This window comes from Alosa pseudoharengus, unplaced genomic scaffold (assembly GCF_046254945.1).
Source record: "Alosa pseudoharengus isolate Yale_2024_CS ecotype anadromous, Long Island Sound unplaced genomic scaffold, YU_APseudo_1.1 YU_APseudo_1.1_scf_22, whole genome shotgun sequence".
NCBI lineage: Eukaryota > Metazoa > Chordata > Actinopteri > Clupeiformes > Clupeidae > Alosa > Alosa pseudoharengus.
The window spans coordinates 12,913,672-12,937,088 of NW_027468680.1; the positions used below are offsets into that span (position 1 = coordinate 12,913,672).

At 44.9% G+C, this 23,417-nt stretch overlaps 1 protein-coding gene across 2 annotated transcripts in view; it reads right to left on the bottom strand.

Annotated features, from left to right (window-relative positions):
* kiaa0586 (KIAA0586 ortholog) overlaps positions 1-23,417 on the bottom strand; it is a 120,538-nt gene that overhangs the window by 58,955 nt on the left and 38,166 nt on the right. For both annotated transcript variants that reach the window (XM_076300598.1, XM_076300597.1), the window contains exons 11-17: positions 20,630-20,867; positions 19,033-19,140; positions 17,038-17,264; positions 4,929-5,001; positions 4,217-4,489; positions 2,573-2,753; positions 2,002-2,163 (exon numbers count right to left, since the gene is read on the bottom strand). In XM_076300598.1, coding sequence (XP_076156713.1) covers positions 2,002-2,163; positions 2,573-2,753; positions 4,217-4,489; positions 4,929-5,001; positions 17,038-17,264; positions 19,033-19,140; positions 20,630-20,867 — 1,262 coding nt within the window. The remainder of the gene's footprint in view (positions 1-2,001; positions 2,164-2,572; positions 2,754-4,216; positions 4,490-4,928; positions 5,002-17,037; positions 17,265-19,032; positions 19,141-20,629; positions 20,868-23,417) is intronic.

The window sequence follows — 23,417 nt, forward strand, 5'->3', positions numbered from 1 at the left end:
TAGCTGGGGTCATCGAGGCAGACTGGTGAAGGGGTAGGGGGGTGGGGGCCAATAACGCTCAAGATGGCCTCCCGCCGCGCGGCCCGGATTACTCCATTCACTCCTCTATTTGATTCCATTTCCGATAGCACGCTTCATTAATCCCTCGCTCCGCACCGGCTACTTTTTGCAGGGGACCGGCAGTAAGTAAATAGCTTGGGCTCTGCGGGGCTAGCATGTGAGAAGGTGCTGCTCTTTTGAACACAGTTTTTAATTACTTTGCTCAAGACAGTGTCAAAAAAAAGAGAGATCTATATATATATATTTATTAATGGCATAAAATCCACCCATGCTACACTAATGAATTGTTTTAGCACCCTGGGTCATAATCCATGAAAAAGGAGAAAACTCATTATCTATTAAGATGAACACGCTTCCCCAAATGTTTTCATAAAACAGAGAAATAAAGGGTTATTACAGTTAATGAGTAGATGTATTATTCCAGGCATAAGGCGGGTGAATCAGACGAGGACTAGAGCTTAAGAAAGGAAAGCGAGAATAAAGGCGCTAATTTTCTGGACCTACTTCTTAGCTGTGATGTGATTAAAAAAGAACAAGGCAGTGAGGGTTTTAAATTATACTGCAAAGTCTGTGTGAGTGTGTGCATGTGTGTGTGTGCGTGTGTGTGTGTGTGTGTGAGAGAGAGAGAGAGAGAGAGAGAGAGAATGTGTGTGAGAGCCTGCATGAGTGTGAGACAGAGAAAAGCTAACAGCTACCATATAATTAAACTTTAAACTCACAGAGCTAAAATGTCTAATTAACTTCTCTCTACTTAGTATTACTTTGTAATGTGTGGTAGTTTTGAGGAGGGGGGTAAGTTAATAGTTGCAGAAAGTGCTGCCAGGGCAATGTAAACTTTCTCAGGCCCTACTGTTGGTCACGTGTTGGGCTGCTGAGATGGAGGTCATCCTTTTCCTGCAGTAGTATTCTTAAAATATATTTCAAAACTCATTTTGTAGACTTCCTTTTCTAGATGCATAATCTTACATGCTTTATTTTTTATCAATAACTTATTTACATTACATAGTATTATTTTCCTCCAAATTATTTTCATGTATTGGGTTTCGCAATCTTTTGTCAATCGTCTTTCATTTGATATAATAAAATACTTACATTGCTTCCATTTTCTTTTATTCTCATTTCATTTCTATTATTCACTTAGTTGAATATCTTTAATTTAAAGGTGCTATAAGCGATGTTACACAGTTTCTAAGCTAAAAATCTTTTTGTCACATACAGCAAACACCACCTCAAAACCCGCTAGCTGCCTGTCCTATGATAGATAGATATATAGATAGATACTTTATTGATCCCCAATACACTGTAAAAAAAAATAAAAAAACGCAAAACCCAAAAACGGTAACAAAAACAGCCTGGTCCAGCCTTGACCATGAAACATAACAAACTGTTCCAGCCAATCACCGACGAGATGAGCGTTCAGGAGAGTTTCAGTTGCACGGGAGAGAGGGACGAGCTAGCTCTCCGTTTTGTTTGAATGTCAACAGAAGTAATATTACCCAACATCGTACTATTAATATCTTTAATTCATGCCTTAATTTATATGGAAACACGATTTTATAAGGAAAATCATAAGGAAAATCATGATTTTTTTTCAGAAGTGTTAAACTGTGCTAATCAGGTGTGGGACACAGAAAATATTAAAACATAGTTGTCACCATCAGCCACAAGATGTTGAACACAATACGTTACATAAATATTGATTATAGGATGATTCCTATAGTCAAGCACCAACTGCAGTCAGGTGATCTATTGCCTGATTTATGCTCCCTTTTCATACATAAATGGATCTGTTTGATTAAAACATTGATGCGTTTCATTCATATCCGTATGGTACGGACAGTAGGCTCCATCCATATTCCGTTTTTAACGTTGACCACAAATGAGCTTGCAGACTCACACATGAGACAGGTGACATGACGTGACTGGGCACTCGAGGCTTACCCAGGGGGATGGCCATGGGGATCAGGTAGCCCTGCATGGGGGAGGCTGGGTCCTGCTGGTCCGCAGGCCCAGTAGGGGTGAAGAGGAACCGGGGCTCAGACGCCACTGGGGCTGGGACAGGCTCCAGACTCGTCTGGGTCTTAGAAGACTTCATCTTCACACCTGAGAGAGAGAGAGAGTATGTGGAAGAGAGAGAGAGACAGTATGTGGAAGAGAGAGAGAGAGAGAGAGAGAGAGAGAGAGAGTGAGAGAAAGAAAGAAAGGGTGTGAATGAAAGAGAGATAGAGGGCGGTATACATATGTTTGGAGAAAAGGAGTGAGTGCAGTAGGAGAGTGATAGTGCCACATTAAAGGACAAGAGAGAGGAGGAATGAGGTTAAGGACGACAGAATTGGAGCAGGAGAGACAGCATAACAGAAAAAAGAGGGAGAGAGAGAGGGAGAGGAGAGAGAGATAACCGGTGAAATAAATGGAAAAAGTCATTAAACGGAGGTTGGCCACCTTAAAAGAGTTATCCTTTAGAAGAGCTCACTGTCTCCCCTTGGGGAAGGCCCCTAACTAGATGTCTCACCTCTGACACTCTCGATGACTTTGGGCCGCTGGGCTTTTGACTGTGGCGACGGAGAGCTGAAGCGCAGGTACGGGCCTTTCTTCAGGGTCCGCCGGTGGCCCTCGTACAGCGCCTTCCCGTAGATCTTGGACAGGAACTCCTCATCGTCCCTTCTGTCCACTCTCACATCCACCTCCCTAATCTGAGGGGACATCCCATAAAACCACACAAAGCTCCTGTTTACACATACATACATACATTACATTACATTACATTACATTACATATGAGTACGGTCATTCCCTAATGACATTTCATACACGATGATAAATATGACAATGTGAATGTTGTAAAGTGTAAAATAAAGTGACTGGAATCAGCGGACACTTTTACTCAAAGCGACAAAGAATTGTGGAAGAAATCCAGGGTGCTCAGGAAGATCAATCAAATGTTTGAAGGTGCTCTTTGGGGTCGGGAATACAAATAAGTGTAGAAGTGGATAGCCAGTTAAATAAAGGCTTTTTAAATATTTTTGAAGAAGAGGGCCTTGGATTTCCCTTTTTCGACAAAGAATTGTGTTTCAACACGAACCTGAGCCGACCGATTGTCAGGCGGGGACAAAGCCACTGCTCCACCACCCGTTAAGCTGTCTATATAATGTATAATGATGCATCTGTTGCTTTGTCTATCTATGGTATTACATCCATTGTCCAGTAAAAGTTCAATTCCTTACCATATCGGAAACTAAGAGAACTAGTGCCACCAAAAAAATGGACATTCCTTACATAGAGGATTCATAACGGAGTTTAATACAAAGGGAGACCTAATATGAACTTCTATTGAGGGCAATCTTGACCACAGTGAATGAGTAATGACCACAGTGACACGTCAGGGAGCTCTTGTGAATCATCTGCTAGTGGTGGTACATCTTTTAAAGGGCAACACTGCACGAAACAAAACAAAAAATGCTTTGGTTGCTAGGAGTTGTTGCATCTCCAGCGGATGCCTGGCAACAGGGGCAGTCGTTAGTGAGGGAGCCTGCCCCGATCGAAAGATAAGCAGCTCTGTCTTTTGTCTTACACTTCTTATTTATGGCCATTCGATGCGGCCGCTAACAGATGGCTGTCCTGCACACCTCATTGAGTTTAAGTGCAATGCAAAGAGATTGTTTGAATGTGTGTGTTGTGCGCTTGCATCCTGTTATGGCCAAGATCAGTCACAGTTAGCAGTCACTAGGCCATGGTGTACAGTGAATTTTAAAAGGTAGTTGGACAGCCTAATGCATTTGGTGTTGTTTTGGGCGCAGGCTCCAAATGGTATCATGACTGCAAGATTAATGTGCAATGTCAACTTCAATCTGAGGGGCATTTTCGATTGCAGGAGGGGCGCTCAACTGTGTCTATGCAAACAGAGAACATTTCAAAAAGAAAAATATTCTTTATGCTTAACAACTCAAGTTGCGTTTGCAGGTCAACACAAAAGCAACAAACAAACACAACCCCCCCCCCCCCCCCCGCCCAAAAAAAAGTAATGTTACAAGCAGAGCTCAGGAAAATACCAAACGATTTCGTATAGCAGCATGAAGTTGATGGTTGCATACCTGATATGGATATGGACTGCAAAATGTCAAATATGAATTCATATACACATGAAACACACAGCTCACCGCACGTGGCTTTTGCTCTGGCTGCTGCTGCTGCTGCTGCTGGGTGGTGTGTGCGGAGGAGCTTGGGAGAGCCTGCTTGTTTGGCGGCTGCCTGTTCTCCTGGCCCCTGGTGCTTCTGTGGAGGGGCCTCTTGCTGGCTGCTGCCTGGGGGCCTCTCGGGGCCGCGGGCCTGGGGTCAGAGGGGCCAGCTGCGACCGCCTTGCCTTCCCCGCTCGCCTGCTGGGCAGCCTCTCTGCTGCGCTCCCTTTCAACTTCCTCTCGCACCAGCTCGTCCTTGGTGAGAAGAACAGAGGGAGTTCAGCGGAGGAGAGAAACTGTCTGACAATGACGGAGGGTCAGCTTTGAGGCCATCACAAAATAAGCAGCAATAAATTAGTTTTGCGGATGAAGGTCTCTGGTCATCTGGTTGCAGATTATACAAGGACAGATGCTATTCACATAATATAATTCAATATAATTCAACACCCAAATACCGGCAGGCCCTTGGGACCTTGTGCTGTTGGAGGGTGGCCTACAGTACACCAAAGGCCAGGGACTGAATTGTGAAAAAATTAAATCCCAGTGTAAGAGAATGAGGAATTGTTCTGAAGTACAAATGACAGTGACAATGTTATGTTCCATAACACTCAAGTCTGAGATTTAAAAGTTGCCAGAACTGCAGTTATCTAATCATTGGGTTGTGGAGGGGCTTTAGTCATACAGCAGAGCTCACCTGAATCTCTTTATTTAAGGTGTTGATCCAGGCATCGACAGTCCTCCTGATACGCAGCTCCTCACTGGCATCTCTGTTGAGGAGGAACACAATGAGGAATTAGCTGGAACTACAGTACTAACCCAACACACACACACACACACACACACACACACACACACACACTTAACTTAAACACTGTCAACACCAGCAGATAAGCCTCTTGTGTTAATGCTACTTATGAAAACAACGACCCTGTTAAAACTGTAGTTTTGAGTTCAGGCGCTTTGGTCAATGAGCTAATTACTACATCAGCAGAAAGCAGCGGTCAGGTTTTTATTTCTTTTCATTTCTTAACAGCATCACTGAGCAGCAACCCATAGGAATTGGGTAATAATATAGTAAAAACAAAATGAGCGAATAGATACAATATAGCAGTGGTATTAGGCAAAATTTCTACCTTATTTCTAGCGTATTTATTGTTACACCAGGGACTCCTACTCACACTGTACCATGATTGTTCGCTTTGGACTAAAGCATCAGCTAAATGAATACATGTAAACCTGAATGTAAATATTCACGTGACTTCTGGGAGTATTGATGGACAGATACTGGGTATCTGTACCTGCTAGGTCCCATTTCCTGCTATCTGTATCCATTTTGAACGTGTCCGGCTGGTGATTTTACAGTGCTTCTATATAGCCTGTTAACTTTTTATATCAGTTTTATTGTGGTCCCTGATTAATCATATTCGGTCTATTACACTTTCACCTTGGCTGAGGCAGAAGGAAAGATTTAATGACCGTATCAATATTCAATCTCTTGGTTTTTCAGAACTAAGTCATACACAACATAGTGTTAAAACTTGTATCATGTCTGGATGTTCACATTTACTGAGTGTTTACTCCACTGCAGTAATGGACGCTGTTACGATGCATCTCCTAATGTGGTTCCACACAGAGAGGTGCAGGCTTATGGAGCAGATGATGTTGCTGATACTGTTCAAAATGTACATTTAAAGATAAGCATCACATCCTATTGATTTTAGCATGCTTGTTCCTGGGTTTTATCATAGCACTAATGGAAATACTGATGACAGATGCTCAGTGGTGCTGAGAGCATATGAACAAAGCTGTAGATGTACCTTGGCCAATTCTCTCAAAACAGTATCACTATGATATTGGCATTCATATAAAACCTAAGCTATACAATACATATTGTGTTACATGATGGGTTCTATGGACTACATTTACTATTTTGTATTTATTTTATACAGAATTGCATAGACATAGAACATGCTACCTCTGAGTCATGATGATGTCACAAAAGAGATCTAGAGATCATCATAATATTGTAAGGGGGGGGGGGGGTACCATGGTAACGGGATACATTCCAAAAGTACAGCATATCATGTTTTTGAACACATGAAGCAAATTCGGAGACAAAGAAGTTCAACAAAGGAGGATATGATGAACTTCAATTGTGAAAAAAGTTTTTTGGTATGTAGTGCTATATTATTTATTGATTTTTATATGCATCATGAAAATTCTAATAACTCTGTAAACAACTGGCCATCAAATGTTGATTATACTATGAATAAACAAAGGTTAGACTTAGTTAATACGTTTTATAGTATCTCTAGTATTAACATATGCATAACATGTAGGCCTGGTATATCACATTCAACTAGCAGACATATTGAACTGGGGTCAGGGTTGTTATCAATCAAATACACTGGAGCCGCTAGAGTTGGTTGTTGAGAAAAGGAAGATCCAGAAACTGTTTAGCATTATGGACAACATTTCACATCTGCTGCATGAACTACTGGTCAGACAACAGAGTGTTTTTAGCTGGAGGCTGCTTCAACATCGCTGTAATAAGGACTGTTATAGAAAGTCATTCCTGCCCACGGGTGTAACAATTTACAATGACTCCCCTTTGTGTCATATTCTAAATGTATTTATTCTTGACTTGTGTGTACAGTATGTCTGTGGTATATGTTAATATTATTAATTGCTGCTATAACACCATCATTTCCATTTGGGGATGAATAAAGTATTCTATCTATCTCTTGTTATCAATATAACTTTCCATTCAGGACAGGGTCCATGTGGTCTGTGGCAAATATAGGCCACACCTGTAATCTGCTTACACACATGCTCAGGCTACTCGAACGGTAGCCTATGGCTCTAGTCAGACTTGCTTTGGCTCGCCTCTCTTCATTTGGACAACAAATGGAAAATATACTCTAACAATTAGCTCTGAGCAATGCTGTTGGACATTTCAGGCTAGCCCACAATTCTTGCAAATAGAAATAGGGAAAAAAAGAGAAAAAAGTATTTGGTAGTAGAGTTGGACTACCATTGCAAAAAAGGCTGTGAAAGAAGAATTCTAGTGATGTTGACATCACATGTAAGAGATGACATCATAAAGGCGCATTCTAAAAGGACTCCTTAAATATCCTGAGGTTATTTGTTATGCTCAGAAGTGATGATGAATGACCATAAGATCAGAATCGTTTCGGTAAGAGCCAAATCTACTCTTAACATGTAATAGCTAGGCTAAAATTAATTGACAGGAATGTTCTACACAAGGGACATTACTGTGAAGATACCTTGTGCTTCACATCCACTTAAAACGTATTGTATCATGGCAGGAGGAAATAGCAGAGTTGATTAATGCAGCTAATCCTGTCTTGACCCGACTTAAGTCTGAGTAATTATGATGGTGACTGTCATTTGTATAAATATTACATGGAGATATTATAGAATTTGAATATCACTGCTAGACCTTCCCCCATTCATGAGATACTGTCTTTTCTATAGGGATTGAAATACTATAAAGCAAGACCATATTACTGTTGATTATACTAATCTGTCATTTAAATAGTCAATATCAAGAATGTGCTCTATGACTATTCTGGCTAGGCAACACATCAAGCAGGGCTTCATATGTGTACTACTGCTGATGAACTCATAACTCAATACAGTTTCCTTTTGAATAAACAGCATGTGTAATTCAAATGATAAAATATATACACAGTACAATTAGGCCTCTAAAATAGTTGCTAGTTGTTAGCTAGCATTTAACCTTTCACACACAGCTGAATGATATTGAGTTCTTGGTATCACAACCAAACTCACTAATTATATATATTATATCTGACTGATTATCTCTATCTTATTTCCCTCTGACCAGGATGGCATAATACGCGAGGAGGTGAAGCGATACATCACCAATCGCGAGACGATTATGAAGTCCTGGGTCATGGAATGGACTGAGAAAGGTCAGCAGTACAATAGGGAAGATATGGAGCACCTGAGAGAGGAGATGGAAATCCTGAAGAAGAAAGCCGTCCTGCCTCATAGACAAGACTGGAGGACCGGACTAGAGAAAGTCTGGGTGAGCGAGGAGGAGGAGTGTGCAAGAGAGAGGAGGAAGATGGCTGATCGAGAGAACGAGAGAAAGAGAGAGATGGACAACGAGAGAGTGCGGATGGCAATGCGTGTCGAGGACCTGGAGAGGCTGGTCAGAGAGCTGGAGAGGAGGCTGCGGGAGAGACATGCGTCGGAATATGTGTCGGGGCATGGCCAGGAGGACCGACTGCGACAGATGGAGGCGATGTTCTTACGGAAGCTGGAGAAACTGGAGCAGACGCTGGACAAAAGGGTCATAATCACCAAAGAGGAAAATAATACATATATGATGGAGGCGTGTGCTAAGAATGCTTCTGGTGAGGGGCACAATGATGAGAAGCTCCCACCAACCAAACCACCGGTGGTGGGGAAGGGAGAATCTGCTGAAATAATGGCTCGCCTGCAAGAAACTGAAAGAGCCATTAAGGAGATGGATGTTCGGATAATGGAGAAAGACAAGATACTTAAGGATAAGGAAATTCCGATGATGAGGAAAGACCAGATTCTGAGGGATATGGAACTTCAGATGAAGAGAAAAGACCAGATTCTCAAGGATATGGCATTTCAGATGAAGGAGAAAGATGAGCTACTGCAACGTCAAGGGGCAGAGTACAGATCCAAGTTGGAGATGATTGAGCAGCAAGTTAGGGAGTTGACCGCTGCGAATTCCACACGAAACAAACAGTGGTGCAGCTCGGTGGCCAGCCTGAGAACCAACGTGGATGATGAGACCACTGATGAGGAGCGCCAGTCATGGACGAGCACCGGAATGGGCAGCAGTTGCTCAAAAAGGAGAAATGGGAAGAGCAGGAAGGTGGCGGCTCAGAGGAGGGCCAAGACCAGGAGCCCTCCAGAGAGCAACGCGGAGAGGATGAGGAGCAGCGGGAGTCAGCAGTGCGACACGTCGGCAGACAGCGACATCAGTAGCATTGCCAGCGCCGAGCCAAGGAGCTTGGCTGAGAAGAGTATGGCAGCCAGTGAGCGTGTCAGTGAGCGATTGGCCGACAGCAGGCCGCAGACACGCACCAGCCTGGACAAGACCTCTGTGGGCTCCGCCGCGTCCCTGGCTAAAGTCACTCTCGGAGCGGATGCGGGTCAAGGAGAGAAGGGGAAGTCTTGGAAGCGTGCCTTTGGCGGCTTGTTTAAAAAGAAAACAAAAAAGTAAAGCAAACATTGGAAGAATTGTTTTTTTGTGGCTTGTATGAGCTTTCTAAAGCTTCATTACATTTTCACCTTCACAGTATTGGAGTTGGAATAAAATTAATTTAAAACAAATAACAAATAACTAAAACTCTCCATGTGGTGGTGTTTTCCTCTATTGTTGTACTGACTCATCCACTCAGCAATAGGGCAAGGAGGACCAAGAGAAAAAAACAAAACAAAACAAAAACATGTGATTGCTACCAGCAATTTACCAGAGAGAGAAAATCACAAGTGCATTCATGAGCTACGAGCAAAAAAAAAAAAAAGTTTTTCCTTTCAGCCAGACCTTAAGTAAAAAATAAACCTATCCTTGCCTTCAATAAAATATAGCACTGCCACCTCCCTCCCCTGCCCAGGGAACAGATTGTGGGATGAAGCCCCCTTCAGTATTAATATTCTTCTGTGCAGCCACTCCTCAACAAATAATGTGAATGGGGCGGCTGTCTGCTGCCCTATTAGGCTATCCCTGCATCCCTCATTATGCTTTATAAATCAAGCAGATGAGAAGAGAAAGAGATAGAGGGAGATAAAAAGAGAGAGAGAGAGAGAGAGAGAAAGAGAGAGAGAGAGGGAGAAGAGCAAGCAAGGGGTGGGGGTGTTATAGGCATCCATACAGAAACAAAGATACACACAGACACACACAGAGGTTAAAATAAGCTCCGATGGCTCTTCATCCTCTCGGGGAGGCTGAAGGTGACAGCAACACGATAAGACCACAGCATACGAGTGCCGGCGCCTCCTCCATCTCCTGTGCTCCACTCCACTCCCGCCCCCTCTTGCTTCAGGCACATCGCAGCGAGAGTGAAAGGCAGTCTGGGGTGGTGGAGGAGAGGGGAGGAGGGAGGTAGGGCGGCGGGAGATGTGGTCTCACAGATGCGTGCACAGACTACAAGCGCAATATGGCCACAGCTAGAAAAAGGGGAGCCCACCAGTGCCATATCTGAGGATGAGAGTGCTGGAGAAGAGAGAGATGAAGAATGAGATAAACACACAGACAAGGAGACTGTCAGATGCAGACAGTCAGAGAGAGAGAGAGAGAGAGAGAGAGAGAGAGAGAGAGAGAGCATATTTCCTTTGCTTGAATTTGAATTGGTCCTTCCAATAAAGCATTCTAGAATTTAAGGGGAGACAGCCAGAGACTAACAAACAAAGAGTGACAGAGGGAAAAAACAGGGAGGCAGAGAAAGAGAGAGAGAGAGAGAACACGCAAAAGAAAAAGAGACAGAGAGAGAGAAAGAAGTCACGTAGAGGAAGGGAGAGAGATCAGGGGCTGCATTGCAAATGCTGCGGAGGGCGAGAGGCCAGCTGCTGTCTCCGGGCAGAGAAAGCCTCCAGCCTGATCGGGGTGCGGTGGGGCAGGCAGCTGGATGAGAGGAGAGAGAGAGAGAGCACTGATCCGCCCAGCCCTCCCTTCATCCATCCCTCTCTGCTCCATCAATCCATCCTTCCATCAATATGTCCATCCTCAATTCCCAGATAACCCCCCACCCATGTCAGAAACCCTGGCGTTGAGCCTTTGTGACAATTTTGCTACTGCCGAGTGTGTGAGTGTGTATGTGTGTGTGTGTGTGTGTGTGTGTGTGTGTGTGTCTGCTGTGCAAAATGGACTCGCCTAATCAGATGATGCTTCCAGACACTTGATTCAAAATGGAGCACAATTGATCCGTGGGGCTGAAGGTGACCTTCAATTAACCCTCGCAATCCGCTTGTGCTCTGTGACATGGTGTCCCGAGAAGAATCACTCGATACTGTCATTATCCTCCAGCACAATCCTCCAGCATTCAAATGGCCAAAGGCAAAGAGCGAAATGCTAGAATTGAAATGGGTATTAGTCGGTGAGCGCCAAACCTCACCGTGTTCCTCCCCCCCCCCCCCCTGCTTGTTACACGCTGTTCATTTGGAGCCAGCACCTACGGGACTGTTAAAAGGTGCTTGAGAAGAAACCGTGGTGTATTGCACTCAGAAAAATTACAAGACCATTTCTTGATTTTAAAACATGAGTGACAAAAGAAAAAATGGTCAGAGGACCGCAACTTGAGGTTTTCAAAAGTGACATCCAGTGGAAAGTCTGGCATAAAGAGGGAGAGGAATCCCACAAAAAAAAAAAGAAATTTTGCTAAATGTTCATAAACTTGAAGAGAAGACGGGAACTCGGCCTGGCAGAAACCCAAACAAATAACTGACTGAGACGAGCTGGGGACTCAAGTAAGGAACAAAGAGCTCTATAATGGAAAATTGCTTTTGATGAGACAGGGAGTCGAGCCAAGTCCCCATTGCCTTATGTAAGAACACCGCTGGGTCGCCAGGTCAATCACCAATCATCAGCCTCACCACACTAATGACAGCAATTACGGCTGGAATTAAAAATAAATTCCAAATTCCTGGCTGAAGTGTAAACGAATTAGACGTTACGCAACGTCATGTTAACGAGTGGGCTGAACGCAACATCTACTTTTGCGTTCTCATTTAATCCTCTTGGTACGAATTCTGTGATTGTTTTCAGTTCCAGGCAGCATGAATGGGAGAGAAGAAGGCTTTCAGTTAGTCTTTCATTGGACTCACATTAATATGGCTCCAGTTTATGTTGGCAGCGGCAGGTGATAATATCATACCATCCAATGAATTATGCAACACACATTCCAGCCTGTTGTATCAGTTTTTTTCCCCCCATAAGCAAAACAACATGGTAATTAATGGTGTAATGGAGAATAGGTAAAAACATTGCCTTTATCCAAGAGTGCAAGTCTGCAGGGAGGAAACCCCAGGCATGTTAGATGGAGGGGAGGAAGAAAAAAAAAAACTGTTGGAAACTTTAACGCTTGCAAATGGGCTTCATTAATATTTCAATGAAAAATGGATGGCGCACATAAAATCATAACCCGGCCTCGTTTTGCCGTGTCACCCAGCCAAATGAATAAATCCATCAATGGTGAGTATGCCGGGCGTGATGTACTAGCATCTCGTGTCTCACTGCTGCTTCCCAAAGTGACGCTGCCACCTAAACCAGCAAAACAAGCGAGCATCTGGCAAATTGTGCACCTCAACCCCCCACCCCCTACTTCCCTGACCTTCTCTACCCCCACTCAATGACCTTTCAGAAGGGAGAAAAGAGCAAAGTCATTACGGAAGGGAAGCGCCATCAAACAGCATGTTTATGTTTTTCTACTGAAGCAATGAGACGCGCGGTGATTAAGGCTGCCATTTTGGAGGTGATTACGATAAGACGGCCTCACATTTCGAGTTAAATAAGGAAGAGATCTGTGTGTTTGAGTTTAGTGAGTTCAAACTAGTTAGAGCTACTGTCTGCTCCACACGGAGTGCAAGAATCTGGATTTATATGTGAACTTTGGAAAACCTCCAGCTGTGTCACACACATTGTTACCACATACAGCCCTTTACGACCACTTTCCACTGCTAAACATGCAAGCTCATGCTGCAAGTGTCATGCTTTCACTAAAAACACACAGTGTCCAAGAGCAAGTGATGTTGTGCCATTTTGGTACACCACTCTACATCAGAAGTTAATTGTCCGTCTCCCTTGGTCCAGATGTGTATGATTTATGGTAAAGAAAAGCTACTACTGATTTACTGGTGCCATGAGCACTCTGCCAATGGCAACATAATGCATGGTCCAAAAAAACAACCCTTTTCCCAGATATCACTCGCAAAAAAAAAAAGGGGAAGGAGCACATAGAGTTATAGCTTCCATATTACACATCCTTGTGATATATTCATTAAGACCGTGGAGAACAACCAGGGGCCTACAGCAGGCTGCTGGGAAATCTTGGGAGATGTCCGTCCCTATGTACATCTTAACTGCTCTCACCATGTCCTGGGGCAACAGTCTTTATTAGGAGCCATTTTTTTTAATATATTTTGGTTGCTTGAAACAACACTTTAGCACTTAACCTCTTTGCCTCTCGACACGCAGAAGTTTCCCCAGCTGGAGAGAGGACTCTGGCTGCGCGTCGTAAACCATAACACGCTCCCACCTCCGGAGAGGGCCCATTTAAAGTCGGATTGAGACAGGGCTGAGAGCAGAGATGGAGTCTGACCTCCTGCTACTACAGCTGCTTAACCCTGCACAATCGGCTCCTCTCGCGCTTCTTGCAGAGCTGTTATTGCAGCGGCCGACACACGTCTTGCTGAGAAATGGCCCTCTTTTGAAGGAAACGGACTATTTTCTATTCCATAGCAGCTTGTTTTCCTTCACTTATTTAGGCATATAAAACAGATACAAAGGCACAGAAACATGGCTCTCCAGAGAGTGTGACTAGAACATAAATCTGAGGACTTTTGTGTGCCGTATTCCTTGGGCATTAGTCATCCAGACCTAGGGAGAAATGCTTTGAAAAGCTTTCCTTCTTCGGAGGAAAATTATCCTTAAGACAAGTACTTCCGAGCTGCCTGCACGCAAAACGAGGCGTGGTGGTCACTTTGACAGTCCTTATAGTATAAAATTATATTAAGTACAATTCTACTTCTGGATTGGTTCCTGCATGAGACTTCAAAGGAGATCTTCAAGAGCAAAATCTCTTTCATTTCGACGTTTTTAGTTTTAAAAGAAAGTTGAAGGCTTAATGGGGTTTTATTGTTAAGCAGTCTGAGTTCTGTGAGTACCGTCAATTGCAATTTCAGTCCTCTTGAGAAGGGCATTTTGCCTTCAAATTATGCTTCTGTGGTTGTGCCAAAATATTGCAAACAATACTATCAGCAACACAATACATACATGAACTGTGTCTCTTGCAAACCCACACAATGGAAATACTTCATTGCCTTCCTGACAATTGCAGTGTGCGCTAAAAAAACCCCTACTTATCATGACCCAACCAACAGCAACCCCTTTCCAGATGCACCTTGGCCTGGAACAAAAACATTTTTTTATAATTATTTTTATTTGCTTTTCAGAGATTACATTGGAGTCCCAGTATGCATATCAAAACAAAATATCAGATCTTTACCAGCATAATCTCTATTCACACAAATCACCCAGCCGCACAATATTTAGATAGGCTTACACCCATATACACATAACATACATCTACGCCCATATCCACATACCATACATCTACCCCTGTACACACCCCCACACCCACATAATATATAGATAAACGTCCACATCCCAACCACACTCACAAACACAAAAGGTTCCCCATCAAAGACAGCTCATCAATTTTCTTTACTTGCGCCTTTCATAAAGCATAGATTTCCTGCCATATTTTATTAAACTGTTGCTTTTTATTTCGGTCCTCATGCATTGCTTTTTCTATGTTTAAATACTATCTCATCAGTCCCCCCTCTATTCTTGTAAGGTCAGGGCCTGTGTGCCCTTCCAATGTTTTAAAATTAGTTTTTTTAAAGGACTAAGGAGGAAAACATTACTCGCCATCCCATTGGGTATTTCAGATGATCGGTTTTCTGCAAGAGACATTCTGATGCAATTAATTTAAGCTGCATTCTGCAGTTATTTGCTAACCAATTTTGGATTTCCACCCAGATCTTTGGAATCTTCACACATTCCCAGAACGCATGTACTGTATGATGGTGTCTTCCTGAGAGCAGCACTTAACACAGAGGGTGGAGGAAGAGGAATTGTATGCAAATGTATGTATTTTGGGCATAGTGTAATATATTCTGGTCATAAGCTTATATTGTAAAAGGCGGAGGTTTTCATTGGTAGTGATAGCATTAGTTAGGTTTAAGCATTCTTTCTAACTTGTATCTGTATCTGAATGATTTCTGCTCGCTTTAAGAGTATCTTTTCAATGGGTGATAGTTCTGTATCATATTTTAGGACACCATTTTCTGTTATTAGACTTTTAAACTGTAAATATCAGAATATTTAGTTAGGTTAAAGTTGTTTTTAAGCTGCTTAAATGGAGTAATTTCATTCTGAAAAATTATATCTGAGATGGTCATTACTCCTCTGTTTATCCATGAGCTCCCATTTATTTTCGTATTTTGAATAATGATGGCCAGGTTATTCCAAAGGTGAGTTGTCCTAGGGACACGGATATGATCTCATAAAGTATCTTTTAATTCCCTCCATGCTTTTAATGTACTGTTTATTACAAAACCTGCATGTTTAGATTTTTCTCTTAAAAAGTGAGCTAAAAACCAGTTGCCTGCCACAAATTGGTTTATCCAGCTCTTATCTGAACCATTGATTATTTGCTTGATGTACGATGCCTGTGCTGCAAGATAATACAGCTCCATATTTGGGATTAAGTTTAGCCCATCTTCCTTTCTGCTGCTCTGGAGGAGTGTCCTGCTTAACCTGGGAGCTTTGTATGGCCAAATTAATGAACTAAATAGCCTGAAATCTTTTGGAGGCATCACTTGTATTGTTTGAAAAACAAACAGAAATTTCGGGAGCCATATAATTTTTTATCAGACTAATTCTACCGATAAGATGAACTGGTAAGTCTACCCATTTGTCTAAGCTTGTTTTTCAGGTCTTTGATTAATGAAGTGTAATGATATTTGTAGAGTTTAGTTTTATCCATACTAATATAACAGCCTGGAACAAAAACAAAACAATACAAATAAATAAATAAGCAGAGGCAAGACGTTGACCTCTGGAGGCTGCAGTCCTCGGCTTCACACTTGACATCTCGCATTGAGTTTATTGGGTTCAGCAGAGCGCCGGCAGCATGGAGGCATGAAGGGACCACCCCTGACAGCTGCCAATCACGCTGAGCGTTCCGTTTGGCTTGGCCCTTTGCTGCCTGGAGTGTGCTCTGAGGCCCACTGTCACTCAACATGGCACACACACACACACACACACACACACACACACACACTTATACACACAGTCGAACACGCACACTTGAGACCCAGATGGAACTCGGGCACACAACACCGCACCTTGCCGCAGTCTACGCGGACTACTTGTGTCAAGAGACTAGTTCTCATAGCATTAGGGGCACCGAAAAATGGAAGGCAGCCAAGGTGATAATATTAATCTTGCTGGAATGATAAATTTGTATCACTGCAGGGGGAATTCATATTTAAGTGACTGTCTCTCAGTCGGGCACTGAAAATGACACAAGCAGCGAGGCAGGTAGTAGCCTACTGAAAAAGAATGGAAAGACATGAAGGAAAAGACAGAAATGTTGCTCTAGACTCTTCTTCAATCATGGACACCCTGTAAGGCACGCCGTGACATTTAGAAAAGCTATTGCTCGGCATTCTTCACTGTCACTCTGCCGTTCCGCACCGTCCTGAATTTAGTGCCTCACAGTGTAACTGCACACACAAAAAATGTATGGCTGACCGTCTGAATACATATGTCTGACAGAGGGGAGTACAATTTACATGATGTGGTGGCATAACCTGCAGTCATTGTGCTATTTATGTGCTTAGAAGTACTCATTGTGCTATTTATGTGCTATTTATGTGCTAAGAAGTGCTCACACATTTTACATATCATAATATTAAAATGATGAACCACATTCAGGGAGTTGTCCCTCGTTTTGTCTTCCTACCTTCCCACTGCGTGCGACTCCTACCTGTTGTTGGCCAGCGCCTCCAGCTGCCAGTGCAGAGCGTCAGCGTCTCGTGCCCGCAGGAGGGCCTCCAGGTTGTCTTCCAGAACCTTCCGGCTGTGGCGCACCTCCCTCAGTACCCGGCCGGCGTCCTCGAACATGGAGGGTGGGGCCGGGTGCTTCTGCAGCAGACTTGGCCGACTGAGAGGCACCGCTGTGGGCATGAACACAGCTGAAGCCCCCTGAGGCCGCTGGGAGAGAACCAGGAGAGAGGGAGAGAGAGAGAGAGAGAGAGAGAGAGAGAGAGAGAGAGAGAGAGAGAGAGAGAGAGAGAGAGAGAGAGATGGAGAGAGAGGGAGATGGTTGGCAAGCTGCAGGTAAAATGGACTGATGTCTCAATCACAGAGATTTCAATTAACAGGAATATTCTTTCAGATATGGGTATAACTGTGAATTTGTGTGTGTGTGTGTGTGTGTGTGTGTGTGTGTGTGTGTGTGTGTGTGTGTGTGTGTGTGTGTGTGTGTGTGTGTGTTTGGGGGAAATAGAGAATATTATTTGATGAGAATATACAGACAAAAAAATATAACACAATACCATGATATAAGTCAGAGCTAAACAAAGTTACATGTTGTTGAAGTAAGCGGGTAGACAGAATTACTAATTTAAAACAATAAGTTGAGGGGACAAACAAGCAAAACAGAGATAGAAAGAAAGACCAATAGATAAAAGGAGGAGAAAGAAAAGGTGAAGCGAGGAAGAGACCAATGGAAAGCGGCGAGTCACGGCGAGAAAAAATGGCGGCGGGTAATAGCCCCGTTTGGGTGACCATCCATCTTAATCCCCTGCTTCCTCTAACCATTCCATTCGTTCGGCAATCACGACACATTGGTTTGTTCGTGTGCTTGCTCGCCCACTCGCTCGGTCCTTTTTCTCCCCCTCGTGCTTTTTCTTTCCAGTGTGCGTAGCTGGGTGCAGCTGCGAGTCCTTGGCTGTTTCCCTTTCATCCTCTCTCCGAATATAAATCTATCAGCGAGGACCGTAAATCCATCATGCCGGGGAAGAGAGGAGAGAGATGAGGAGAGGAGAGGGAGGGAGGGAGAGATGTGGCGACCACGCATCCTCACCTTGCAAAGACAGGCCAGGCGACCTCAACCTGCAAAATTCGTTTTTTATAAATATTTAGCTTTTGGCTTTTCCATCTATTTATTCATTCATTTTAAAATCAGAGCAAAAGGGCCCGGGAAATGCTAAAGACTGAGCAAGGTCCTGCAAAACTAGCACATTATTTTCCCCTCCTGACTTAAAATGAGTCGTAGAAAACAGGGGGACGGAGAGGGAGTCAGACCATCTTTCATTCAGTCGGATTGAATAGGCCCGCAAAGGTGAATCGCATTTTCAGTCCGCCCGTTTGGTTTTGTTTACTGCGAGTTCTCATCAGTTTATTTTGGATGACACTTATCTCTCGATGAATCAGACTATGAGGGGGCGGTAATTATGATGGCACTGCAGGACGTCGAACTTCTGTCTGAATGTCTTCTCTGATTGGGAGAAATAGAACAGCAGCAGCAGCAGCAGCGACAACAACAACAACAACGACTACGACAACAACAACAACAACAACGACAGCGACAACAACGGCAATGTGAAGTATGGTAAAGCCAGGCCTATTTATAGCACCTATTGTTTCCTGTTTCTGCACACAGGTGTGAAGTGGTGATAACGGCGCTTGATTTATCTCGGTAGTTGCCGTTTCTTCGGAGGCGACGGTGGCAGCAGCCCGAAGCCGCAGCCCTGCTGTGGTGCCATTGTGTCCGCGCCGCACCGGGGATGCAGCCGTGCACGGAATGCACAGAGGCGAGAGGAGAGGAAGAGAGAACAGGGGAAAAAAGTCGCGAGAAAAAGAAGGGAGGAGGAGGAGGAGGAGAAGGAGAGAGAGAGAGAGAGAGAGAGAGAGAGACAGAACAAAAAAACCTTGTAAACCTGCCACTGCAGAGGCAGTGGTTGCTATGGGAACACACCATGGAGACGGCGGCGGGCGGGGGAGGGGTGGCGGCTGGAGCTGGAGCTGGTGCTGGCGCCGAGTGGAGGGTGCTCCTGCTGCGCTCCACAGGAAACGCATCACGCGCCTTCGAGAGGAGAGAGAACGAAAATGAGGAGAGAGAGGGAGAGAGAGAGAGAGAGAAGAGCAACATCACAGTCTCCGCCACTTTATCCCAGTCTCCATGCTCACAGAAGCACTTTTTACAAAACCACCATTAAACAGCCTCCATAAATAACCATTAGGGTTTCGATGCACCCTGCGACACATTACGTCATTCCGTGGCCTGTTAACGTTGTAACAGATGACAAAAAGGGTTGTGATGATCCAGATACCAAATGGTTAGTTATGTTTTTTATTTATGGAAAAACCCCATTGCATTGATGACAGGACAGGTGTGCGTGTTTTATTGCACAGAGAGAGGGGATGAGTGACATTCGATTAAAGTGCGGAGCACGTAGACAAGGAGAGAGGTGTCATGCTTTTTTTCTCTCCATGTCTGTCTCTCTCTCTCTCTCTCTCTCTCTCTCTCTCTCTCTCTCTCTCACACACACACACACACACACACACACACACGGCCAAAGAGCATTCCAATCCTGCATCCTCAATTATATGCTAATGTGTCATTTGCCTTGTGACACATTATTCTTGGCTGATGGAATTTTTCAGCCGCAAAGGCGTGACTGGAAACTCAATGCCCTGGCTGTCGGAGTGGGGGTGTGGGTCTGGGGGAGGTGGGATTGGGGTGGGGGGGTTTTAGTTGGGGTAGATACGAGGGGGGTGAACAGCCTGTTACAGATGGAGAAAGGAAGCAATACATTTTGTGAAGAATGAAGAACTGTTGTCACTTATTAGGGGAGAAGAGGAGGACAAAGCTGGTGCTGGAAAATTGTTTTCTGGTCACTGAAATACCCATCTGAAAGAGGGTGATTGTGTGTGTGTGTGTGTGGGGAGGTGGGGGGGAGAGGTGGGGGACTTGGAGGGAGCCAAGAGTGGGGACTCTATCTCCTCCTTGATTTCCTGCCTGGTGAGGTTCTGAACGATTAGTGTCTGCTAACATGGAAACCCTAAAAAATGGTCAGTTTGGTCCAATCGGCAGCTGGTCTGATTGGAGTCGCCAGCAATCGACAGGTCGATCGACAGCGTATCTGCAGTGAGAGTGTGTCTGGGGGAAGGAAAACACACTCCCCTGTGACCTGAAAATGGGCACACAGCTGGAACAACACACCTTCCACTCCCTGTAGGTCTCAAAGGGCATCTTGGGTCCCAGGGGCAGGGCTGAACAATAAGCTGCTATATTAAAAGAGAAGGGCTTGAGCTCCTTTCAAAAGCTTTGCTTTTTGGATTGGACAAGTCTGCAGTGCTACAAGCAGCGAGGGAGGGTAGGCTTTTGAGATTATCTTATTGCTTCCATGACACTGCACGAGATCAATCAAAAGTGTCAGTGTTTGGACATCCAAAACTTTCTGGACCACAGGCCATAGACAGTCCTAAGTATGACACATTATCTCTACGCATGTGTGTGCCAAACAATGTGGAAAAACATTGTAAATGGCCTCTGTGGTGTGAAACCTGACCTGCAGCAGGGTTTGCATCTCACTCTTGAGTCGGCCCAGGTCCTGCAGCATCTCGTTCGCCTTCTTCACAGCGGAGCTGGAGCACTCCGCAGCCTCTGCTCCAGACAGGGGCCCTGGCTCAGCGGTCCCGCCCAGCCTGTGCTGCACGTCCTGGGGCCTCCTTCCTGAGAGCTCCCCTAGATCTGCCGGAGAGCTGCCGTGGGAGGTCCTGTTGACCTCACGTCGAGACTGGTCTACCCTGAGGAGAGGGAGGGGGAAAATAATGAAACTCTCAAGGTGATTTGAAAATAACTATGACCCCTCCACACACACACACACAAAAAAACCAACTCAGCAGAGTGCTAGAGACAAACAGTTGTTCAACATTAGTGGTGCCGGTAAATATCTGGCATTTGTATCAACTCGACATGAAACAAAAACCTCACAGTGGGAGTGAGAGTGGCTCAAGAATACGGACACCTGTTTCCAGCGGCCCCTGTCAGTAAATGATTGTCAGTCGCTCCCAATGGCTACTCCAACCCCCCCACAGTCCCCCTCTTGTTCCCGCTCAGCCGCATAAACAAGGCCAGCATCCTACGCGTCAGTCTCTGACCTGCGAGAGAGGGACCGCCCTGCAGTGTGGACATGCCAAGTGCTTTTGTGTTGCCTCGCGCTCACTTGAGAAAACAGACAAAAGAGGAAAAAGAAAAAGGGGAGAGAGAGAGAAAAAAAAAAGAAAAACAAAATCTCCATCTGGCCAGAGAGGTGATTAGCCCTCTGGGAGCCAAAAGCACATTACATGACTCACGCCGTGGCCCACCTCCAGTCGGCACCACGCTCAGCTGCCAGCAAAAATCAATGCGGTAGGCTTGGGCCCGACCGGGGCATTGTGTTTGTGAAAGCGCCCGACTGTGTGCAGTTCTGAGTGTTTGTTTGTACGATTCTGAGCGTTTATGCATGTGGGTGTGTGTAAGTAGATGACTTTGAGGGTGTGGGGACGGTGTGTGTGTGTGTGTGTGTGTGTGTGTGTATATATATATATGTTTGTAATGGCACAAGGGGCAGGCCTCAGAGGTTCATTCAGAGGACACGGACTGCGCGTTCCTCCTGTTGATGCTACCAGCATCATTAATCAGTGTCTGATGGAGAGCATGCATGCACGCCCTTAACCGAACACACAGCCAGGCATTCTAATATACAGCGCACACACGTTAATGCAACTGAATAAATAAGCTCAGTAGGTAGCTGGGCTGTTCTGTTCTGTTCCCGCCTGTCGGAGAGAGGAAACTGCTCACCCCGCCTGTCACACAGGCGAGAAGCTGAGACGAGTATCGGCTCAAATTGAGGCTGAAGGGTGTGTTTATCCTGGCCTCTCCACCAGTGATAATGGGGAGGGGTTCTCAGGGAGGAGAGGGGAGGGGTGTGGGGCAGGCAGAGGGGTAACAGGGGGGTCAGGTCTAACAAGTTGCGGCCAAAAAAGGGGCCCAGGGGCGAGGGGTGTTTTGAGGGGCAGGGTCTGCTGATCCATCTCGAGTTACGACGGAACCCCGACAGCTTCAACACTGCTGTACTTGTGCGGCTCCGGGGCAATTAATCACCATCAAGACAGTTTCCAGCCGCTGCCGTCGTGCTAACGCACTCCAAATCCACACAAAAAGCACTTCATGGTGCCCCGTGCTTCATTTTTTTCTTCTCTGGTCAAGGAAAAACAAGATGGCTGGGGGGAAATTTAACCAACAAAAAAAAAACAGACCATTTATTCGTAATTTCCAAGGATGTCATTCAAATGCAAAAGTAGCTGTTGCAGCAGACACTAGTAGGGGGCTTTTCAGAGAAATAGAGAACTTTACGCCGTCCCCCAACCCCCCTCCTCTCTCTTCTTTTCTATCAAGTCAGGAGACGAACGCGCAAATGGGAGCTCCATTCTTCTCCTCAAATCTCGGAGTTTTGTTTGTGTTTATTTGTTTGTTTGTTAGCCTTGGATGGGGAGGGGGAGGAGAGTGTGTATGCTTTTTTTTAAAAACCCTTTTCACACCGGGGAGAATAATTGAGGAGCTGTGAGGGATGCCAGGCGGGCAGGCAGGCGGCAACTGGACTCATTACGCCGACGAGACGGCAAGCCCGAGCCGTAATAAGGCCACGGGGTGGCGGGGAGACAATGGCGTCCAGATCGCGACGCCGGCGACAGACGGTGAAGCTCGCCGCTAATAAGGCCAAGAGAGGACACGGAGATTGTGACAAAGAGAAATGAAATCAAATGGTATGAATGCGAAGAGAAAGATGACTAGCGAATACAGTAAAGGGCAGATTCATACAACAATATGGAACAAAAGCGACTGACCCAAACTGAGAGTGACTGGACCCATAAAAGCAACATACTGTATTCGAGCTTATGAGTCAGAGAGGTACATGTGGACGAATATCCAAATGCACACACATACAGAATTACATCTTCTCTCTCCCCCCTCCCTGAGTGTGTGGCAGGCATAGGCATCTAGGAAACAATATGGTGAACCTGCTTCAGCTGCTATGCACAAGAGCTATAAAGACAATAAAAGGTGCTGATTCAGTTGTGTTCACATTTGAGAAATCAACATTCAGTACATTCTTGCATTCTGAAACTGATTCGGTTTATGTCAAGCTGTGCAGATCCAGGAAAAAAGCTGTTCAAGTGGCTGCAAAAGGTGAGTTTGATGCATTGGACCGTTTGTTACAGGTTTACACGTCTCTGTGAGCCTCCTGACAGTCAACGCGGTGGCATTTGTCTCTATGTGTAAGTGCTGCGCTGGGGCGTACAGCACCTCAGCAG